At 33.1% G+C, this 22320-nt stretch overlaps 2 protein-coding genes across 2 annotated transcripts; both read right to left on the reverse strand.

Annotated features, from left to right (window-relative positions):
* Positions 1-1157: 1157 nt before the first annotated feature.
* Positions 1158-10036, reverse strand: LOC135837376 (putative fatty acyl-CoA reductase CG5065). Its single transcript, XM_065352624.1, has 8 exons — positions 9046-10036; positions 8723-8971; positions 5972-6117; positions 5083-5192; positions 4811-5006; positions 4488-4730; positions 4159-4419; positions 1158-1389 (listed from the first exon to the last, which is right to left on the reverse strand). Exons 1-8 carry the CDS (start codon positions 9241-9243, stop codon positions 1290-1292), a joined length of 1503 nt encoding a protein of 500 aa, XP_065208696.1. The 5' UTR covers positions 9244-10036; the 3' UTR covers positions 1158-1289.
* A 3197-nt stretch (positions 10037-13233) lies between these two features.
* Positions 13234-20313, reverse strand: LOC135837378 (putative fatty acyl-CoA reductase CG5065). The gene is made up of 8 exons (XM_065352629.1): positions 19969-20313; positions 19646-19894; positions 19146-19291; positions 15385-15494; positions 15112-15307; positions 14791-15033; positions 14463-14723; positions 13234-13535 (listed from the first exon to the last, which is right to left on the reverse strand). The coding sequence occupies exons 1-8, from the start codon at positions 20164-20166 to the stop codon at positions 13430-13432; spliced, it is 1509 nt and encodes a 502-aa protein (XP_065208701.1). The 5' UTR covers positions 20167-20313; the 3' UTR covers positions 13234-13429.
* Between the last annotated feature and the right edge of the window lie 2007 nt (positions 20314-22320).

The raw sequence follows: 22320 nt of genomic DNA on the forward strand, positions 1-22320 counted from the left end.
AATAAGTGACTCGGTCGCGAACGATTCGATTAATTCTATCAATTTTTGATGGATCATTCACGAACGAATTGAATAATTTTTGCCTTTTTGATGAATCATTCAATTTTAGGTGAATCATTCGCGAACGAGTCGCTTATACAAAACGATTCGTTCGCGAATGATTCGATCAATTTGATTAATTTTTAGTGAATCATTTTCGAACAAATTCAATAATTTTTGGCGAATCATTCGCGAACGAATCGTTTTGTATAAGTGACTCGTTCGCGAACGATTCGATTAATTTGACTAATTTTTAGTGAATCATTTTCGAACGAATTCAATAATTTTTGGCGAATCATTCGCAAACGAATCTTTTCGTATAAGTGACTCGTTCGAAAACGATTCGATTAATTTGATTAATTTTGGTGAATCATTCACGAACAAATTGAATAATTTTTGACGTCCTTTTTCGGCGGGGGAGGGGGCATTTTTCAATTTTCATGTGTGAAACTAATCAATACAAAATATTAATGTTCTGACTCATTCCGTATAATATTTGTACGAAAGTGGATCATTTTGTTGTTCTAAACGTACAAGTATCTTTTAATCAATTAAATTCGAGTATGTCTCGTGGCGTGTTATTGACTGAATAATTTGCAACGAAAGCAATTTGAATCCCTATGGATAGCTGACGATATTTTGAAGAAAAAAAATTGGAGTTATTGTCATGTATGATTTTTTGAATTTGGATTGATAAGTACTGCAGAGACAGACAGACTACAGATTTACCGAATTTTTTATCTAGTATACTTTCCGCGTGTTTGATTAAATTAGTGCTGTGAAAAAAGGAATGAAACAGTTGTACGTAAAAATGTTTATACTAGTATAATATTATCGAACATGTACAACACAATCGACATTTATTTGAACATAACTGCCTCATGCAGAGGTGATTGCTATGGAAAATTCCTGTAGTTCGTTTTGTATAAAAACCAGACAAAAAAAAAACAAAAACAAAAAAAACGTCATTTTTAATTTGGCAACTGAAAAATACCTCAACGAACGAAAATAAATTTTTGGTGCGGAGGGGGGTGACTTATTCTCGTTTGTTCCAATGGTTTAAACAAAGATGAAATCGATTTTCAATTTTGATATTTTACTATCATGCACTCGTCATATTATAATTCGCTACAAATATGTATCAGCTCAAAGATAAATCCCCTCTTTTTTTTTTTTTTTGGAAATCTGAGTTTGTGATGTTGACGGTTCTTCGAATTGTAGGTATATTTACGGTTGAATCAGCCTACTTTTCAGTTGAAATTAGCCATAATCATGTTGAAGATGAATGCTAGGAATTTCCATACTAGATAATACCTTAGAACAACAACGATTTTATCCACACCATACATTCTGAAAAAAAAACAACCCGACAGGTTATTTTTGGCTTTCATTCAAAATATAATCTGGCATAGGTTTGAGAGGATGGGACAGATCAAGCGTGAAAAGTGACTCAAAATTGGAACTCGGTGATTCTACGTAAAAATGAAAAAATAATATTCCGAACGTCATTTTCAATCTTTCTTTAAAAACAGAAAAAAGTTTAATTCAGATCTGAAAGGGCTGAAAAGGTTTTAATTTAAAGTAAAGTCAAACTAAATCTAAAGAGGATTTCATCCCCCCTTCCCACATAAAATCTTAGGTGCTGAAATTCATTTTAGGATTTTTGTTCACAGAATTCAAAACAGCTATTCAAATTTTTCGTAAAGATGCTTTTTTAAAAATTAGGCAACGTTGCAGGGGCAGCGAGTTTTCAATTTTCTCCAGAAATTTAAAATTGCTGCAAAAATGACTACTTATAGAATTTTTTTTTCAATTTCCAAGAAAGAACTTTACTTACTTATATTAGTACGTAAAATTTTTATTATGTGGAGGGTTTAAGGGATCCTGTTTCGTTCTAGCTCGGTTTCGTTTCAATCGTGGGGTGTCATTTCAAATATTTCCTTTGTACATTGATAGATCGTACAATGATTTTGCATATTTCAAAAATAGGCTAAAGGGCTGCTCAAAATTTGCATATTGCATGCGAAATTTTAACCAATTTTAATATGTCACCCGACTTCATGAACATTTTTCAAAGGAGGAGTTGCAATAAGGCCATTTTTTGGCACCAGACAGTTATAGACATATAGACTCAACCACTCTTGAAATGTATGTAATAGGTAAATGTTCCAAGTACGAATCCGTAGTTAGTTAACCCAGAAATGACCGTTTTTTGGGCTCCAGGGGTTCCCAAAGTTGTGAATAAAAATGTTTTTTAGGAACCACTGAGTGTTATTTTCAAAAAAAAACTCTTTTAGCGTAAAATAACCGTTTGAACTCGATAAACGTTATGCGAGGTGATTTTTTCATTTTCGACCCTCGGGGGCAGAAATTGAGGAGGTTTGATTTTTGGAAAATTTTGGAAACACCATTTTGAACCTGTATCCTTTTGAAACTCGCTAAAAAGCTTTTTGCAGTTTATTATTATCTGAAAGACCTCCACCCTACCAAATTTTGAGCTCGTAATTTCGATTGGGAACCTCTGGTTGAGGTATATATTCAATTATCTAGATGAAAAAGTTTAATCAAGCTCCCTGTATGTACATTCGTAATTTTAAACCCTTTTTTTTTAGAGCCCACCCCCCCCCCACTTTAGGCACTCATAAAAAAGGCGTTTATGCATATTTTTTTCAAATAAATTGAAGAATTTACATTTGAAACACACCAGCAAGTTCTCGCGATAATTTTTCATTTGATTTTTCCTGTTTCATAATTGAGATTTTACGTTGTTGAAATCGTGAAAACGTGATTTTAACGTTTTTTCGAAGAGTAAAATCTTAGAATTTGACCCAAAAAAGCTCAATTATTTCCAAGTGGAAAGAGCTTGTGAGATGATTGAAGCAGCGGCGTTGAGTAGCGAAATGAAAAACCGGTTTGGTCAGAAAATTCAAACCGGTTTTTAATGGCACAATGTATTTTACACACTAAAGCGACAAAAACGTGATCAGTGTTACCATCGCGGCATAATTATGCCAGATCTGGCATAATTTGAAGTTCATCTGGCATAGTGATTTTAAGTTTGGCATTAAAAAAATCTTGCATAATTTTTCAGCATAATTCATTTCCAACTCGGCATAATCTGGCATAATTCCAACCTCGGAATTGAGCGCTCAGAATAGAAATTTTGATATTTTACATTTACTTTGGTCTTTTCAGTGTCCTTTTCAACCATTTAAAGAGGAAAATTCATATATTTTTTAGAGTATCTGCCCTATTACTCGTCTCTTTTGCCTATTTCATGAATGGTTACACGAAAAAAACGAAAAAAAACTGGCATAATTTGATCAGAATAATTTTTAGCATAATTCGGCATATTTTATTGCAGAAAAAAGTACACATTTTTCAGTTAAAATGGCCGAAAAATTGTAAAACCAACATACACTAGCAAAGATGGCTTCAAAAATCTGGCATAATGAAATCTGGCATAATTTTCTTTCAATTTGAACCTCATCTAGCATATTTTTTACCTCTATCTGGCATAATAAAAATTTCCGAGATGGCAAAACTGCGTGATATACATTTTTTGAAACCAGTCATCAAAAATTATCCGAAAATTGCAGAAACAGAAAAAAGCTTGAAACAAAGGTTGCAGGGCGTGAAAAATCACCCAATTCTGTCTGATCACATTTTGAAACCGGTTCATTGGTTCGCATTTAGCTACCAGTGTTTGACAATCGCCTAAAAATTGAAGATAGAGAAAGAAGCTTGAAACAAAAGTTGTAGAACGCGAAAAATTGAACTATTTTCAGTGATCGGATTTTGAAACCGGTTCATTAATTTGCAACCAGTTATTGAAAATCATCTAAAAATTGGAGGTAGAGAAAAAAGCTTGAAACAAAAGTTGTAGGGCGCGCGGGCGTGAGAAATTACACAATCTGTCCAATCAAATTTTTGAACCCGGTTCATTGGTTCGTATTTAGTAGCCAGTTTATACGATTTAATTTATGAACAGCTTTAAAAAAAAAATGATCAAATCGTAAAATTGAAAATTAGGAAATACATAGATAGTATTCCACAGTAGTTTCATTATTGAACGAATAAAAAGAATGACTTGGATGTTACTTGTATGTAGATACTTACATTCTCATCATTGTTCTAGCTATTATTTTATGATCCATATTTTCATGAAATATGTGAGATTTGACAACCGCCACGGTATCATCTGCGTAACTTTGATACCCTCCCATTTCTTTCATGTTTACAGGAAACAGTTGCTTATCAATTGGATTCAAAAGTTCTTCCAATCGGAGTATTTTATCGTGCTCGAAATGCCATTGGTTCTCGGTGAAATGTCGTAACATGGTTTCAGCTCCTCTGAGTTTATCGTGAGCACGAACCATGCTGAAAAAATAGCCCGATTTATTTTACCCAGAATCAAAATCCAAGTTCCAGTTAATTGATCTACTTACAACTGCTTCTGGCCAACCAACAGCAAAATGAAGTCGATTATGTAGGCTGGTAAGTAATGCAAAAAAATGCATTTAATCGTATATACGAACATACTTTTGGTATCTGGATTGGTATTTGGATACCATAAGGCTACATTAAGTGGATACTTTTCCAATGCGCGCATATTATAGTGCAATATTTGACGCCAGGTTACATCATCGTGAAAATTTTGCGTAATGTTGTACACGCTGATCTCTTTCAGTCTGAAAATAAATTGAGAGTCATTTTTATCAATGTAATGTCAAAATGGACTGTCTTGGGATTCGTTATTTGTCAAACTTACAATTGTTCTCTAGAATTTGCCCACGGTAAAATTATAATACTATTGATGGAGAAATCACATGGTATGAAGTTAGTTTTGTTATCTAGCCTCATTGTTGTAACTCGTAGAAGTCCTTTTGCTCCAGCAGTATAAAATCCAGTAGGTCCGTTTAGAGTATCAGTCCATCCTGGGAATGGTTCTTTATAACATGGCGCGACTGAAAAAAATTGAATTTTCCATTTTAATCCTGGAAAATAGAATTTATTCCCTGTTGCATCTAGTTCAGAGCTTACCTATACTTGGCCTGGCTACAATAATCGGAACTGTGGATTCGTAATTACGCAGTAGAGATTCGGTTAATCGTTTACTAAACGTGTATGTGTTTGGCAAAGGATGAATCAAACTGTAAAATATTGCTTTTATTTATGATGTTCGCTAAAATACCAGGCTTTTTTTGACGATTTACGAAACCAAAAAAAAGTGGGGCCCAAAACTTTAACAAATTTGGAAGAAATTGAAAAATTAACACGCGATCTACAAAATATTATAATGTTGGTTGAAATTTCACAAGAAAAACGAAAATGCGAATAATTTTCCTTTCTCGATGATTTACAAAAAAATTGAGGCTCAAATTTGACAGAAATTGAAATCAACACGCATAGACCCATCAGTGTAGATTGAAATTTCTCAATAAAAAAAAACACGAAAACGGCAATGATTTTCCTTTCTTAACCAACTTCGTGAATGCTTCACTAGAAAATAACGAGCATTTTTGTTGTCTACGCGAAATGTTAACCTTCATTGGTAGGTCGCATGCTAATTTACTCATTTCTTTGTACTTTTGAGGCCAAAGCTTTTTGCAAGTGGTCGAAAAAAGAAATTCACTTGCATTTCCGTTTTTCTCGTAAAATTTCAACCTACATCTCAAAGATGAAATTTTAGGCGCCAATGTTTTTGGAAGTGGTCGAAAAATGAAATCACTTGTATTGTCATTTTTTTTGGCAAAATTTCAACCTACATTGATAGGTAAGTCGCCTGTTGATCAGAAACTCAGTTGCAGTATTCGGAATGTCTCATATTATGTAATGAAATTGTGTATATGACATGTATGTGTAAAATATAAAATAGGTAATTAAAAAAATTGAGAATCTGAGAAAAGCTCACTTGAAATATCTGATTTACCTAGGTGTAATGCTATCCAACAACTTTGGTTCCATCCATTGAACGAGATTCATAATCATTTTCGGATTATATTTCGAAGAATACATTTTTTCATTCACTGTTGTATTCTCACAACAACAATATGCAGTGGATATGCAAACAAATGACTGCAAATTTGAAAAAAACGAAATGAAGAGTGATATTCCAAAACTCGCTTTGTCCATTTTTGTCGAAGTGCGTTTTTCAGCGGTATCTGGTAGATGAAGTATTAACTCACATTCCTACATCATCAACCTACCAAAATGAGGTGTTAAACTCACCTAAATAGCCAATTCACTAAAAAATTTTAAAAGAATAATCTTCCAAAACGCGCTTTGTCCATTTTTATTGAAATTTTTTTCAGCAGTATCTAGTGGATGAAATGTATACTCACACTCCTACCTCATAAATCCACCCAAATAAAGTGTTAAAATCGCCTAAAAAGCCAATTTACCCGTTTAAAGGGAAACTGTTTTTCCTCTTTCCTGAAAAGTTGTGAAAATGGACAAAGCGAGTTTTGGAATATCACTCTTCAAATGTTAAAATTTATAGTTGACAGATTAATTGGCAAAAGTGCCCCGAAATTGGAACTTTGCTGGCATGTTTGGATTCCAAAAAATTAATTGACTTTCTATAAGTAAGCAGTGCAAAAAAATTGAAAAAAAATCCATGGATTGATCTTGGTCTGTTTACACACTACAGAGATTTGAAATTTTTTTGTCAACCTGGTGATGAATAGCAGAGTATTTAACAGGTAGTGAAAGTGGTGAAAAAGTAGTAAATTTAGTCAATAGGGTACCTAGTGAAAAAATTAGAAAATTCATTAATGCGATCATTTGTATTGTTTTTTTTTTAAATTTTGATTAAAATTTAAAAAAAATGTTATTATACGAATTCGAATTTCAATTTTTCTGAAAATTTTCCATTGGGAAAAATTTTACGTTATTCATTTTGTGTGTGTGTGGGGGGGGGGGGGGGGGGTCGAGTGGAGAATGACACTTTCTGCAGTTTTGCCAAATTAATTCAATTTTGAGAATTTCCTATTAATTCTCGATAAGTATTTTTCATTACATAATCTAAGCAGTCTGTGCAAAATTTAACCCAAACAAGACATTTTCTCAAATTTTGGTAGTTTTCTGATGGTCCATCAATTTTTGATATTTTTGAGTGATTTTCACAATCAATTTTTTATGATACTGTATTTGTGAACTGAATATTCATTTCAGGTTCTTTATCAAACGTCGAGATTGTCAGAATTTTTGCTTTGGCAGTTGGCTATTTTACATATCTGTTGGTTGATCAGTAATTTTATAACTAACTAATCCACCTTAATTTTTTCTTTGTTTCAGGTGAGTACAAATTTCCTTCCAAAAATGATAGAATATGAACTCGCGTATGAGAATATGTAAGTAATTTTATAATTCTTACGAGAAAAGTTACGTACGTAAGTCACTTCTACACAGCTGTGACCTTTTATTTTCAATGGCAAATCAAAAAAAAAAAATTAATATCGGAATTTGAAAATCAGCTGAAATACGAGTAATTGTCCATCAGGTTTGAATTGATGTGATCTGATTTTCCGAATATGAATTTGCGGAAACTGTAGATCAAATTTTTGAGTTTACATACGATTTTGATTTTTTTTATTGAATTTTTGAAAAATCAAACTTGGGTCAAAAATGGAAAAAAATCAAAATTTTACCAAATAGACCAAGAAAGTAGAAATTTGGTGTATGTTCTGTTTTCGACCCTCCAAATCGATTGGAAACGGTTTCGAACCATTTTGAGTGGTAGTTCTGGAGCACCCTAGCCGATTTTTGAATTACCCAATTGAGTTGTTGAAATGAAATTTACTCAATACCCCATTTTTATTATGCTGAGTCGATTGAAGGTCGTGTCAGACTGTTCTGGAACCTTCGGGTATATTTCGGAAGTTTCAGATTTTCTAAAAAGTGATCTGAAAACCATCCAAATTAACTTTAGAGCAGGTTTTTTCAAAGTGCAGGGTATGTAACAGGTACCTAGAAAAGTAGTGATTTTAAAAATGGGTGGTGAGAGTTGTGAAAAGGTAGTGAATTTAGTCAAAAAGGTAGTGAAAAAAGTTTATTTTCGATGAAATTAAAAATACTTTGTGTATACAAATTCTCTCCCAATTTCAATTTTTTTTGGAAATTTTCCTGCGAAAAATTTGATTTTATTAATTTGTGTGTGTGGGGGAGGGGAGCAGGAGGCCGAGTGGAGAGCTTTCTAAAAATTTAGTTAAAAACGCGATTTTCTGCCATGTGGTGAGTGGAGAAAAAAAAAACTTTAAATTACTGAAAAAAATTTATTTTTGATGAAATTAAAAAATGTTGTGTATGTATATTGTATATCCAAATTTTCTTCCAATTGTAATTTTTTTGGGGAAATTTTCCTGTGAAAAATTTGATTTTGTTAATTTTTGTGTGTGGGAAGGAGACGAGTAGAGAGAGAGCTTTGTGAAAATTTAATTGAAAAAAGTTGTGAAAAAGTAGTGATTTTTTTCAAATGTAATTTTCACACCTTTGTATTTTGTAACACTTATAAATAAAAAAGCTTTTTTAATTTTGATTTTTGAGTGATTTTTTCAAAAAAAAAAAAAAAAATCCTCTAGATATACTAACCATGCTGAGTGCTTCATCAGATAAAAATCTAAAAATCAGTTTTATGCATTGAAAATAAAAACCCCCTGATTATGAGATTCACTCAACTCACCTCGAGTTTCTTCATCTGTTGCGCCAATTCGAGCATTCTTACGGTTCCGACGGTATTTACATTAATTGCTGTTCGTAAATCTGCGTTCATTTTTAAAAGGGCAGCACTATGGATTACAATCGATACTTGGTCAATCAGCATATCTCGATCTTTGTCCGATAATCCTAAGCCGTCTTCCCCCACATCTCCGGCTATAAGTACAACTTTTTCTAATATTTTAGGATTATTTTTTTTGAAATTTTCGAAAACCTGCAGAATATTTCAAAATTATATCGAATGGTAAAAATCACATCGTCTTGTAAAGAAGTCGTAACGTTGGTTACCGGTGAGTTGAAGAATTCTGCTCTACGAGACAAAGAAGTTTTTCCATATTTTGTTCGCATCAGCACAAAAATCGTATCCAACTGAGGGCAGCTGTTTAATAATTTCCATACTAATACTTTTCCCATGAATCCAGTCGCTCCAGTGATAAGGATTTTTTTGAAGGCGTAAAACTGAGCAATTTGCGATTCTTCGGCCATATTTTAAAATGATAAAAAAAACACCGCGAACAAAAAAGCAAACAAAGCTGTCGAGTTTAAGCACAATAAGCGTTATTCGATCCTTAATTTGTCAAATGCTTAATGTTTTATATGTAAGTAGCTATATGGGTGCATATTTACTTAGTATATAGGTTTGATATGATTACCATTTTGAGAGCCTTGAACTATATTTTTCGCACACGGCTTGAATTAATTATTCTTGGTTTGCATAGCGGAAGTGACCAGCCTACGCATCTTTTTTGAAAAAAAACGAATTTTTCGAGGCTCACAAGCGGTATGCAATTCATTCATTTGTTCGATGAAAACAACATGAAAATTTTGATTCACCGATCCAGTGTCATTTTGAAAAATGCATAATTTATTCGCGAGGTTTGATGAAATGCGGAACAATTGGAAAGGTTCCTCTTTTAAACGTAATATACGTACATATTAATCTGCAGAAGTCCATTTTTGCATAGTTACAATGTTGCTTTCGTATAATTTATTGAAAAGTAAACCATTTTGCAAATTTTCTATAAGTGATTGAAGGGGATGGGGAAGGTCATCTTCGAGATCCAATTGAACAAATGGAATCATTTTCATATTTTGCGACTTTGAAAATATTTTTTGATCTATCACAAGTACCTAAGTAGTAATTTCTCATTCAGATTTTCGAAGGTAATTTTTTTTTGTGTCCTGGTCTACGCAAAAGGGGCTCATGTGCGAAAAATCGTTTTCGATTTTATCAACTATTTTTATATGAAATTTAGTGCTTTTTTTCAATGAGCAACACTGCAAATCGCGGCCGAAGTTATCATTTTGTCTTAAAAATACACGAAAAAGTAAGTACAAACATTTCAAAAAATCAAAAATATAAAAATTTTGCATTTCAATTTTTTTTTAAATTTTTTTTTAAATTTTTTTAAAAATTTTTTTTTAATTTTTCATTATTTTTTGATGCTTTGGGTTTTGGTTTCAGTTTTTCTGACGTTTTTAGTGTGCGTAGCACACTATTTGTTTCGCTTTGAGAAATGAAATTTCATTATACATGAATGTTCTCTTAAACTATCCAACCGTTTTTTGTACCTATTGGACACCATTTGAGAATCATTAAGGCGGAGGGAATAGATTAATTTTCATTCAATTCGGATGGGTAATTGCTGAGTAATTGCAATTTTAGTTCATTATTTTAATGCATTAAATCCTAAAAAAGGGAAAAGGGGACTTGTAGAACACCTGCCGCTCATTGTACCCTGCTATACCCCCAGTCTATTCCATCTCCGCTTTTCAAATCAGCTGTCTCATTGTACCCTGTTACACCCCTCATCTGTTAGCTGTATATTCCAAGTGGGAGTGGTTTGGTGGGGCGTTTACCCAACAAATATATTCTTTTAATGCCCTAACCCACCATGTGAACTCGTAGTCGAATGGTTAGGGCATGTAGGTAGGAATAGGAATTGTAGGGTCCCAGGTTCGAATCCCCATCAGGTAGGTAGGTATAGGTGACTGATTTTTCGTTGGAAATATTGGATAGGTAAATGCTGTGGAGTGAGTACATGATGCTGGTGCAAAATAAAACGAATTTTGAACTCTGTAGCCCCCTCATTTTGATTTATAAAAACAAAGTTATGAAATATGATGATATCATTTTGCTAAATGAATTTTCATTTCATTTATTCAAATACTTTTTACTGATATAAAAATTACTTTAAAATGAGTAATTTTTACACAACTTGGTTAATGTAATTTTTATTATCATGCTTTAGTAAAAATTATTAAAACAAAATGATTTTTACTAATGTTGTAGCAAAATTTATTAAAATGATGATTTTTACTATAAGATTACAATAAAAATTATTATTGTAACTGAACAGTTAAAAATTGCTGATTTTCAAAACAAATTTTATCATACTTATATTATGTATTTTTGTATGGGATCTCGTTATTGTGCTAAAATGTAGTCAACATTTTTTGTAAAAATTACCCATATTTTTTTCGTGTAATTTAGAGGCAATGCGAATTCTTAACATATTTTATATGATTTAATAATTTTAGAATCAAGGCAAATTCTGAAAATTGGTTTGAAATTTTATAAATTTGAAGACAATGAAAATTCTAAAAAAACATATGAAAATTTGTCATTTAGAGACACTGAGAATTCCAAAAATTGATTAAAAGTTCTATAAGTTGTAGATAATGTGAACTTGAAAATGATATGAATAATTATTGTATGTAATAGGCCTATATATGAAGATAATGAGAATTCTGAAAAATTAGAGGCATGCACTACTTAGATATGTAATAGCGGTTATAGCTGTAGACAAGGCAGCTAGCTACGCACACTTTGCAGCTAAGCTTTGCTTAGCTGTCTAGTTTGTTCTAGCTTTGGTTTTCCAAAGTTCACTGAAATAATCATGAGTGAAGGAGGAGTCCCGATAAGGCCACTTTTTGGCCCCGGGCCAGTTATCGACTCGACCACTCTTAAAATGTTGTAATAAATGTCCCAAATACGAATCCGTGGTTAGTTAACCCAAAATTACCATTTTTGGGCTCCAGGGGTTCCCAAAGTTGTGAATAAAAAAATAATTTTCGGAACCACTGAGTCGATAAACGTTATGCGAGGTTATTTCCCAATTTTCGACACTCGGGGGCAGAAATTGGGGGGGGGGGTTAATTTTTGGAAAATTTTGGAACCACCATTTTGAACTTACCCCTTTGAACCTCCCTAAAAAGCTTTTTACAGTTTATTAGTATCTAAAAGACCTCCATCCTACCAAATTTTGAACTCAATAAAATTTTGCGCTGGTACTCAAAAATTCAATTTTCTAATTTTTCGTAATTTCGATATTTTGGGAATCCCTGGAAAGCTAGAAACCTGCGATTTGCGCCAAACGTAATGTTTTGAGGTATATATTCGATTATCTAGATGAAAAAGATCAATTAAGCTCCCCCTAAATTCGTAATTTGGAATCCTTCTTTTAGAGCCCCCCCCCCACTTTAGGAACCCCTAGACAAGGCGTTTATGCATATTTTTTCAAATAAATTGAAGAACATACATTTGAAACACGCTAGCAAGTGCTCGATAATTTTTCATTTGATTTTACCTGTAACTTTCAAAATTGAGCTTTTTTGGGTCAAATTCTGAGATTTTATTTCGTTGAAATCGTGAAAACGTTATTTTAACGTTTTTTTTTTTTTGTTGAGGAGTACATCTCAGCTATGATAATTTTTCTATTTCTGCATTTTTACTCGTGGAAAATCGATGATTGGTGATTCAACAAATTCATTGATTTCTTGGCGAATCATTCGTGAATGGAATAATTAATTTTTAGTGAATCATTCGCGAACGAATTGATTTGTATAAGTGAATTGTTCGCAAACAAACCGATTCACTTGATTAATTTTTGGTGATTTATTCACGAACGAATTAAATAATTTATTCGCGAACGAACTGATTCGTTCAAGTGACTCGTTCGCGAGCGAATCGATTCATATTATTACTTTTTGGCGAATCATTCACGAACAAATCGACGATTTTTCAGTGAATCATTCCCGAACGAATCGATTTGTATAAGTGACTCGTTCGCGAACGAATTGATTCATTTAATTAATTTTTGGCGAATCATTCACGAACGACTTCAATAATTTTTGGTGAATCATTCGCGAACGAATTGATTCGTATGAGAGAAAATTCTTGTTTAAAACTTTTTCTTATTTTACAATCATTGAAAATTTCTTATTTCAAAATGTTGAAAATCATCTGCGCAGTTCTTTGATACGTTGTTCTAGGACTGTTTCACAAGAATTTTTTGAGAATTTTATGGATTTTTATTTCAATTTACAAGTTCTCCTCGCTACAGCCGAATTTTCAAATGGTGTCCATTTTGAAAATTTTGAAATGCCTTTGAGAGGGGGAGGTGTTTTTTAATTTTCATGTGTTCAAACAATTGGGCAATAAAATTATTTATGAAAAAATCGAAGCTAACAAAGTTCATGCGTGATTTTCACTTTACTTTTTATTAAAATTAAAACTAATCAATACAAAATAAATAATATCGTCTGATACCGTATATTTGTACGAAGGCGGATTATTCTGCAGTTTTTCTTGAAAGTTCAATACAGCAAAAGATGGATGACGTTTATGCGTACGACTGGTAGATTTACACGTGCCGGAAGTATCTTTTGTTCAATTAAATACGAGGATGTCTCGTAGCGTGTTAAAGATGAATACGAGAAACTTCCACAAAATGTAATATCTCAACACGACGACGATTTTATCCACAACGTACATTCTGGCAAAGAAACAAACAGAAATCATCAGTATAATTGAAAATGAGGACATGAGGAGTGTATTCTTTTTTTTGAATTTCTGTTTATTTCCTGATTGGTTGGAAATTGGTCTTAGTCGATTTTCAAGTTTCATCTGATTTTTTTTTACAAAAAATTAACTCATACCCAACTATACTTATTATGTATAAGCAATTTTTGCGTTTTCAAAAATTCTTCAAAAATTAAAAAAATACTCAAAATTTAATTCTGAGGTGTGGGTGGCATGTTCTTGCTGGAAGCCAAAGACTATTTTGTAAAATAAGTTGGACGAGAAACTGCCTTTGACTAGAATTTTAGTATTTGAGGTATTTTTTTTATTAGTAAATTCACAGATTTTACGCTGTATTTGGCTGTTTTGGACCGATTAATTTGAAATTTGGTGTGGTACTTGAGGATAGTTACTTAAAATTTTTTCAAATTTTTTGACCTGAACAACGACCTTAAATCCACTGTAAAAACTTCAAATCAACGTGGAGGGAAGTTAAATACTGGAAAAAAGTCGATGAAAGTATTATTTTACAATAATCTAGGGTGCATTCACTATTGCTGGTGGTTTTTTCAGTATTTGTCAAGTGGTTGCCGCCGCTCCATGGCTATAAAATCATTTGGAAACATGTTTTTTCTCGTTCAAGGTGGTCTAAACATTTCTCGATTGAGTGCATAGAATTTTCAAAACCGTCTTTTTTCAAAATTTATTACCAAACAGATGGGTCAAATTTTTGCGATAGATATTACGTGAATCAAGCGAACAAATGTGATTCAATTTATGAACAATTTTCAAAAAATTTACCGAATCGTAAATGTGAAAATCAGGAAACATTACACTGCAGTGTTTCATTAACGAATACATAATTGAATGGATTGAATTATAGGTGTAGATATGTACTTACATTTTCATCATTATTCTAGCTCTTGTTTGATGATCCATACTTTCATGGAATATGTGAAATTTGGCTGATGCCATACAATCATCTGCGTAATTTTGAAATTCTCCCATGTCTTTCATGTTTACAGGGAACAGTTGCTTATCAGTCGGATTCAAAAGCTCCTCCAATCGAAGTACTTTATCATGCTCGAAGGACCACTGCTTCTCCGTGAAATATCGTAACATGGTTTCAGCTTGAGCAAGTTTATCGTGAGAACGAACCATACTGAAACAAATGACCGATTGTAAAATTTGGAATCGACGACCAAGTTCCAGTTACTCGATCTACTTACAACTGTTTCTGACCGACCAAGGGCAAAATGAAGTCGATTATGTAGGCTGGTAAGTAATGCAAGAAAATGCATTTTATCGTATATACGAACATACTTTTTGTATCCGGATTGGTATTTGGATACCAAAGGGCTACATTAACTGGATATTTTTCCAAAGAGCTCATATAATGGTGCAGTAATTGGCGCCAGGTTAAATCATCGTAAGAATTTTGTGGAATGTTGTACACGCTGATTTCTTTTAATCTGAAAAAATCGAGAGGAATTTTTACCAATGCAAGGTCAAAATAGACTGTTTTGGGGTTTGTTATTTTTCAAATTTACAATTGTTCTCGAGAATTGGCCCATGGTAAAATTAAAATACTGTTGATGGCAAAATCGCATGGTATCATGTTGGTTTTGTTATCAAGCCTCATTGTTGTAACTCGTAGAAGTCCTTTGGCTCCAGCAGCATAAAATCCAGTGGGCCCATTTAGAGTATCATTCCATCCTGGGAATGGTTCTTTGTAACATGCCGCCACTGAAAAGTAACAAAATGTCGATTTTTCATATTAATCCTGTGAATGGAATTTATTTATTATTAACGAGTTCGATTACCTATGCTTGGTCTAGCTACAATAATCGGAACAGTAGACCCGTATTCATTGAGTAGAGATTCCGTTAATCGTTTACTAAACGTGTATGTGTTTGGCAAAGGATTTATTAAACTGAAAAACATCGTGTTCATGATAATATTATGTTATTGTTTGTGCTTTTTTGAATTGATATGGAATAACAAGTCATTCATTTGCATTTCCCCCCAAAATTGCGAGTGTTTCTGAGAGAGAAGAAAATGCCTTTATTGTCAAAATCATTGCAAAGTATTTGAGGAGGAAATAGCGAAATAGATAAATATCCTTAAAACACAAATTTACTCGAAAATAAGCGATTTCTAAATTTTCGACCGCTGAGTAAACTCTAAAGTGGTTTTGGATTTTGATGGAAATGGTCTGGGTCGACTCAAAATCTCAAATACTGTCTCTTGGGACTGGGCCATTTTCCCCAAATCAAGTTGAGTTAGGACTAGAGCGAAAAAACGAGATAGAAAAATGTCCACTTTTGGAGGACCCATATCTCCCCTCCAATACTTGAGTAGCTTTTTCATCTCTTCTGAATTTATTATTTGATGACGTGAACGATTTACACGCTAGATGGTTCCATTTTGAAACAACGGACTCCAAAGTTAATTTGACTAAAAATCCACCTTATGAAAAAAATTAACTTTCTCGCAGTGTTTCCTTAGCGAATTCGAGAGAAAATGAAGTCAGCTGGCGGCGTCTCATGACTTCATAAAGAATTTTGAGCAAAATTTGACGTTACCTTCCAGAAGTCCGGTTGAAGTAATAGAGAATCTCAGATGGTAAAATTTTGGAACTGGATGGACATGGCTCCTCGATCGAAAGAGAATTCAAAAAAACATCGCGAAGAAAGTTTCCGATTCTGAAGACCATTTTTTGATTTTTGGTGAATTTTTGAAAACCAAATTTTGCCCAAAAAAATGCAAGATTATTGAAATTTTATTAAATTGACTTACGTAGAAAGCTGAAATTTGGTATGTGTCCATTTTTCGACCGCTCGAATCGATTGAAAACGATTTCGACCGGGTTTGTGCAGTTCTGGAGCCTTCAGAAGATTTTTGAAAGTTGAAAATTTCACAATATTTTACCCAATGAACAGAGGCGGATCGAATGCATGTTAGTTGGGGGTGTGTATCATGTCATTTTGCCGACAAAAAATTGTGATTTTTCCGACGAAAATCAAAATTTTAACGAGCTGATGAAATCATGGAGGGGGTTTACATTTTTATTTTGAATGGTGGAGGGGGGAACAAAACCAGATTTTTGAGCATGAAAAATCGAAATTTCAAGTAATTTTCCGAAAAGCCTTTATGATGATTCGTGAGAGCAACAATTTTTCGAGAAAATTAGTTCAAAAAACGAAAAACCGACCGTCCATTTTTGTATGTTTTGTTACACATTTTCATCGGAGCACAGTGGTATCAAATACTTTGAAAACTATAAGGTGGTTCTGTTCAGAAAAAATGAAAAATTCAGTATTCAAATGGTTTGGGTAAAACGAGTATTTCTGGAATTTTCTATTCAATTTTTGAATTCTTAAAATTATCCAAGGTATGATTTTGAATGGCCCGAGCGAAGCGAGGGCAAAAGCTTTGGAAAATTTGTAATTCAAAAAGTAGAACAACATCAATTTTAATGAAAGGATTCACTTTTTCTGATCTCAATATTTGTATTTCTTAAAATTAGTCAATGGTTTCAGAAATTTCAATTTTGAAATAGAAAATCTTGATTTGCCCTCGCTCCGCTCGGGCAAAAGACTTTCGAAACTTGCAAATTCAAAACGCATAACAGCAGTAATTTTGGCGTGAAAAGTGAATTTTTCCACCCTTGACATTTTCAAAAGTTTAAACAAATTTATAAGTAGGCTATTTTCCAAGTACAATATGATTGATTTGAGAAGTAAAAATTGTGAATAGATTAGTGATTTTGTCGGCAAATTGATCATTTTGCAGATGCCGACGAATGGAGGATGTGTTGATTTCATTCTCGTTGATAATTTCCAAAAATAATAATTGTAGGTACATAGGTACCTACGGAAATACAATATTGGTGATGTTGTCGGCAATAATTTCCAATTTCGCCGACAGGCGACGATTTTGCCGACAAATCCTAATTTTTATAAATATTGGAGGGGTGTGACACCTCCCCTCCCCACCCGTTGAATCCGCCTCTGCCAATGAAGTTGAAAAACTGAAATTTAGTTTTCACCCTGATTTGAACTCGCTAAGTCGATTGCTCTAACCATATTTTGAAAATTTCATATTTTCAAAAAATGACACAGTCGAAATGAACTTTAGCACCCATAAACACACCCTGTGCCATTTGGTCGATTTAGATGCATAACGAAACAATGCGTCGGTGGGGGGGGGAAGAGACTGAAATTTGTTCTACTTTTATCGATAGATTTTACCAACTTTTTACACCAGATTCCCCTCTTCCCCCACAGTAGTGACCAGGACAAATTTTGGAAAGGAGAGTTGAAAACATAAATTTTAAATAATTTAAAATTTTAAAAAACTCATGCAAAAAATTTGAATTTTTTAATAGATTTGGTTATAGGCGTATTTCTGGAATTTTTGCAAGTTCCATAATATTTTCATTCTTGGAAATTTTTGATAATTTTTGTAGCAGAATCCAAATCTAGCTGAGTGAAGCGAGGGCAAAAGTTTTGAAAAATTGATAATTAGAATCGTAAAACGAACGACGTCATTTTTTATATTTTTTGATACAAGAAGTTTATTTTAATATGTAGCTTCAATATTCTCAAATTTTAACCACATTTTTGAGGAAATTTTATCATTGTCAAAAATATTAGGAATAAAGGTCTAAGCGAAATCAGGGCAAACGATTTTGAAAATTCACATTTTTTCAGAAGTAAATCAACATTATGTTTGACAAATGAAGTCAATTTTTCTTCATCCCTCTCAACTTTAGGCAGCAAAAACTGAAGGAAAATGTTCTATGCGAAAACTATGAAAAATTGATCATTCAAACGTGCGAGTAATTTTTATTACATATCATTTTCAGTTTTCAGGAAAAGTTTTCAAAAATTCACAATTCTTCCAGAAGTATAAATCAACATTATTTTTGATGGGAGAAGTCAAATATTTTGCTACCCTCCATAATTCAAGAAGTAAAATTCAGTGGTTTTTGGAAAATTTTTAATCTTACACGACATCTCAATTTTTCCCCAATTTTTCTCAACTCATCCAACTTTCTCAAAAATTCTCAACTTTTTTGAAGGCGTGAGAATCCCCCCCCCACCCGTTCGGTACGCCTTCGGGTCAATTACACAGCAATTTTTCAAAATCGATCTCTGTTGTCTCAACACCGAATATTTTTCTAGCGATTTATTTGGAAATTATGGACTTTTTAGCCAAAATTTCTAATAAATTACTCCAGAAGGCTCCATAATGGCTTGAACCCACCTCCAGTTAACTCGGCATGTCAAAAATGTTGATTTTTTTCGTCAACATAAATATTTCAAATTTTCAATTACGAAGTTGCTGGCGGCCAAAACCAGAAATTTTGATTTTTTTGGCTCATTGATTTTCAAAAATTCGTCATAATTCGAAAAATACACTTCAGAACGTGAAATTTTGACTTGTGATAAGTATATTATGCATCATCTTTCGATTCAGATTTGCCCGGTTCAAAAATGTGTCTGTATATTGAAATACCTCTCATGTCAGCATAGACGATTACTTTGTAAAAGTATAGGCTGCATTGCATAAAATTTACTTGGGTGTAATTTTCTCCAACAACTTTGGTTCCATCCATTGTACAAGGTCCAATATTTTCTCCGGATTATATTTCGAAGGATACATTTTTTCTTCCACTCTATTATTCTCACAGCAACAATATGCAGTGGATATGTAAACAAATGACTGCAAATTTGAAAAAAACAAAAGTAACGATTCATGTTTTATTCAAAAAAAATCGATCAAGGACAATTCACTTTTCTTATCGAACTGAATAATGTTATAAATTACTTCTTACACGTCGTTTACCTATAACTTTTCATCAAAGTTTCCAAAAAGCCTCCGCCCCCTTAGACCCAAATTTTAGACTGTTTATATTGATTTTTAGATTTTGGGTAAGTTTTTGAAAATAATGTAGAAGGTTTATCGATGTTTTACGAAAAGAGTGTATAAATCTTGAGATAAAAATCTGAAAAGTCATTTTTTTCATACGAATAAACTCCTTACTGTGATTGATGATGTTATGTGTGATCCACTCACCTCGAGTTTTTTCACTTGTTGGGCCAATTCGAGCATTCTTATGGTTCCGGCGGTATTTACATTAATTGCTGTACGTAAATCTGCATTCATTTTCAAAATGGCTGCACTATGGAATATAATAGATACTTGGTCAATCAGCATATCTCGATCTTTATCCGATAATCCTAAGCGATCTTCTCCTACATCTCCGGATATAAGAACCACTTTTTGAAATATTTTCGGATTGTCTTTTTTGAAATTTTCGAAAACCTAAAGAATATTTCAAAATTGATTCGTATGGCAAAAATCACATCATCTTGTAATGAACTCGTAATATTGGTTACCGGCGAGTTGAAAAATTCTGCTCTACGAGACAAAGAAGATTTTCCATATTTTGATCGCATCAACACAAAAATCGTATCCAATTTGGGGCAGCTGTGTAATAACTTCCATACTAAAACTTTGCCCATAAATCCAGTCGCTCCTGTGATGAGAATTTTCTTGAAGGCGTAAAACTCGGCTATTTGCGATTTTTCGGACATTTTTTCAAACACGAGTACAAAGTAACGAGCACGAAGATCGAATTTGTCGATTTAATTGTTGCGGATTTCGGAGGCAATGTATCGCGATTGATATTGCTCGACCATTAACGCGAATTACTTGCTATCGAGTGCATAAATTTCAAATAAACGCAATTCAAATCCCAATAGACAAATTATGAATTAATTACCTACTCGTTTTCTGCATTTCGCTTATTTAATGAGTATCCGACGATATTTTGAAAAAAGGTTGATAAAGTTATCGACCGTATTGTATGCATAAATTTGATGGTAAATGAAGCTCATAAGCGTAGTTTTCCATCAAAATTACTCAAGTTAAGTAGTCTAGTATTTGGATTTTGGCTTGCCTTAGTTTCAGATCACCAGGTAATGGTGTCGGTATGAAGGCAGAGCTCTGATAGCCCATCGAATTAATAAATTTCGGTGTAGGTTAGAAGTACTTTGTACTTGGAACTGCATTAAGTATATTCGTTCCTCGTGCAATTTGAATTAATTATCCTACATTTGTGCAACGATGGTAATTAGTATCCTGATACGTCTTATTAGGAAAAGTTGACTGTTTCTGGATAAGTTGAGCCGATCGATAGCATATTTTCGAAATGTTAACCTAAAATAGGTACCTAACTGCAGAGCCGTACTCAAAGAGGTTACTCAGAGGGGATCGAAGGGGGGGGGGAGTAAACTTGAAAATTCTAATTAAAAATTTTTTCAATTTCGATATTTCCAACTGAAAAGAATTAAATTTTGATTTGTTCAACTTTTTCCTACAGTTGCAAATGCGAAAAAAAATCCGGCCAGAAAGGAAGATCCTCCTTCCCCCTTATCGGTATGTCCCTAAATGACGGTCGAAATTTGAATAAGCGTGTATGCGAATGATTTTTTTGTTATCAGTTTCTGTATGTATAATCACCCATAACCTTTTCGCTTTTCGATTTGATGAAATCACACATACAATGTTGTTTTCGTATAATTCACTTCAAATTATTATGCAAATGAGTAGGTATCTACTTACCTGTTTCTTTTCATTCCTAAAATCGGATGTGTTATTGAACTCGAGGATGGATGGAAATCTGTATTTGAAAATTCATTCGTTTATTCCAAAGCCAATGAACATTTCGGAAAGTCTACATTTTTCCGCTCCTATTGCTCTAGAATCTCAATTTTGGGCATTTTAGTTTCATTTTTATGGATTCTTGTTTCGAAATGATTTTACTATTTTTAAACCTTCGCATAGCTCCCTCTAAAAGTTGGAACATGCGAATTGTCACTCAATGTTATCTCCAAAAATCAAACCAGTGATAATCCAACCAAAAATGTATAGTAATTTTTTAAAAAAATTACTCTGATGAAGATGATCTCGAAGTTTATTTCCAAAAATTAAAAAACCAAAAAAATATCACAATGTTGTCGAGGTCGAGAGCATCTTTAATTTGAAAAAAAAGTAATAAAAATGAAATATGTATAAACCCCCGTATTGATCCAAAAAAAAATTGTTTTCCAGTTTTCCAGTCAGAATTCTTTGATATATTTAAATCCCCTGAACTACCAGTTTAAAATTTTGATCCTCTTGTGTGGAGCCCCCCAAAATTGGACAAACTCGTGGGAAATCAAGTAAATCAATGTCGATAAGAACTTTTTAGAAAATTTTGCATTTTTGCTTTCAGAGCTCAGAATTTTTCTAAATGAGCGTTGCGAATTATTGGCGTTATCTTGAAAAAAAAATTTAATTGTTAATTGGGCTTTTATAAACATTATTGTTACTCAAATATTAAAATAATGCCCATTACGCTCAACACGGTTGCTTTCTGGCGACGCAAACGACGCAATCTTTTACCTTCTTTGCGTTCGATTACGTCGATTACGGAGGCAAAAATATTTCGGTAATAGCCGCCCTGAGTTGTAAAAAGGTTGGTTTTTTTGAAGCGATTAATATGTATGTTAATCGCCCTATTCATTACCTGCTTTTTGTTATGGTAGCAGAACATGGTTGAAAGAGATGGAAGTCGCTTGGCCAAAGCGCCAAAGCCAATGAATTTACAGTTTGAGTCCAAACCTGAACCTGAATTTGACCCAGTACTTATTTCGCTAGCTACAGCTGTAATTCAGCCTCCATTTAAAACCGATTGTACTCAGTTT

The sequence above is a fragment of the Planococcus citri genome, chromosome 2, assembly GCF_950023065.1.
Source record: "Planococcus citri chromosome 2, ihPlaCitr1.1, whole genome shotgun sequence".
Lineage (NCBI taxonomy): Eukaryota > Metazoa > Arthropoda > Insecta > Hemiptera > Pseudococcidae > Planococcus > Planococcus citri.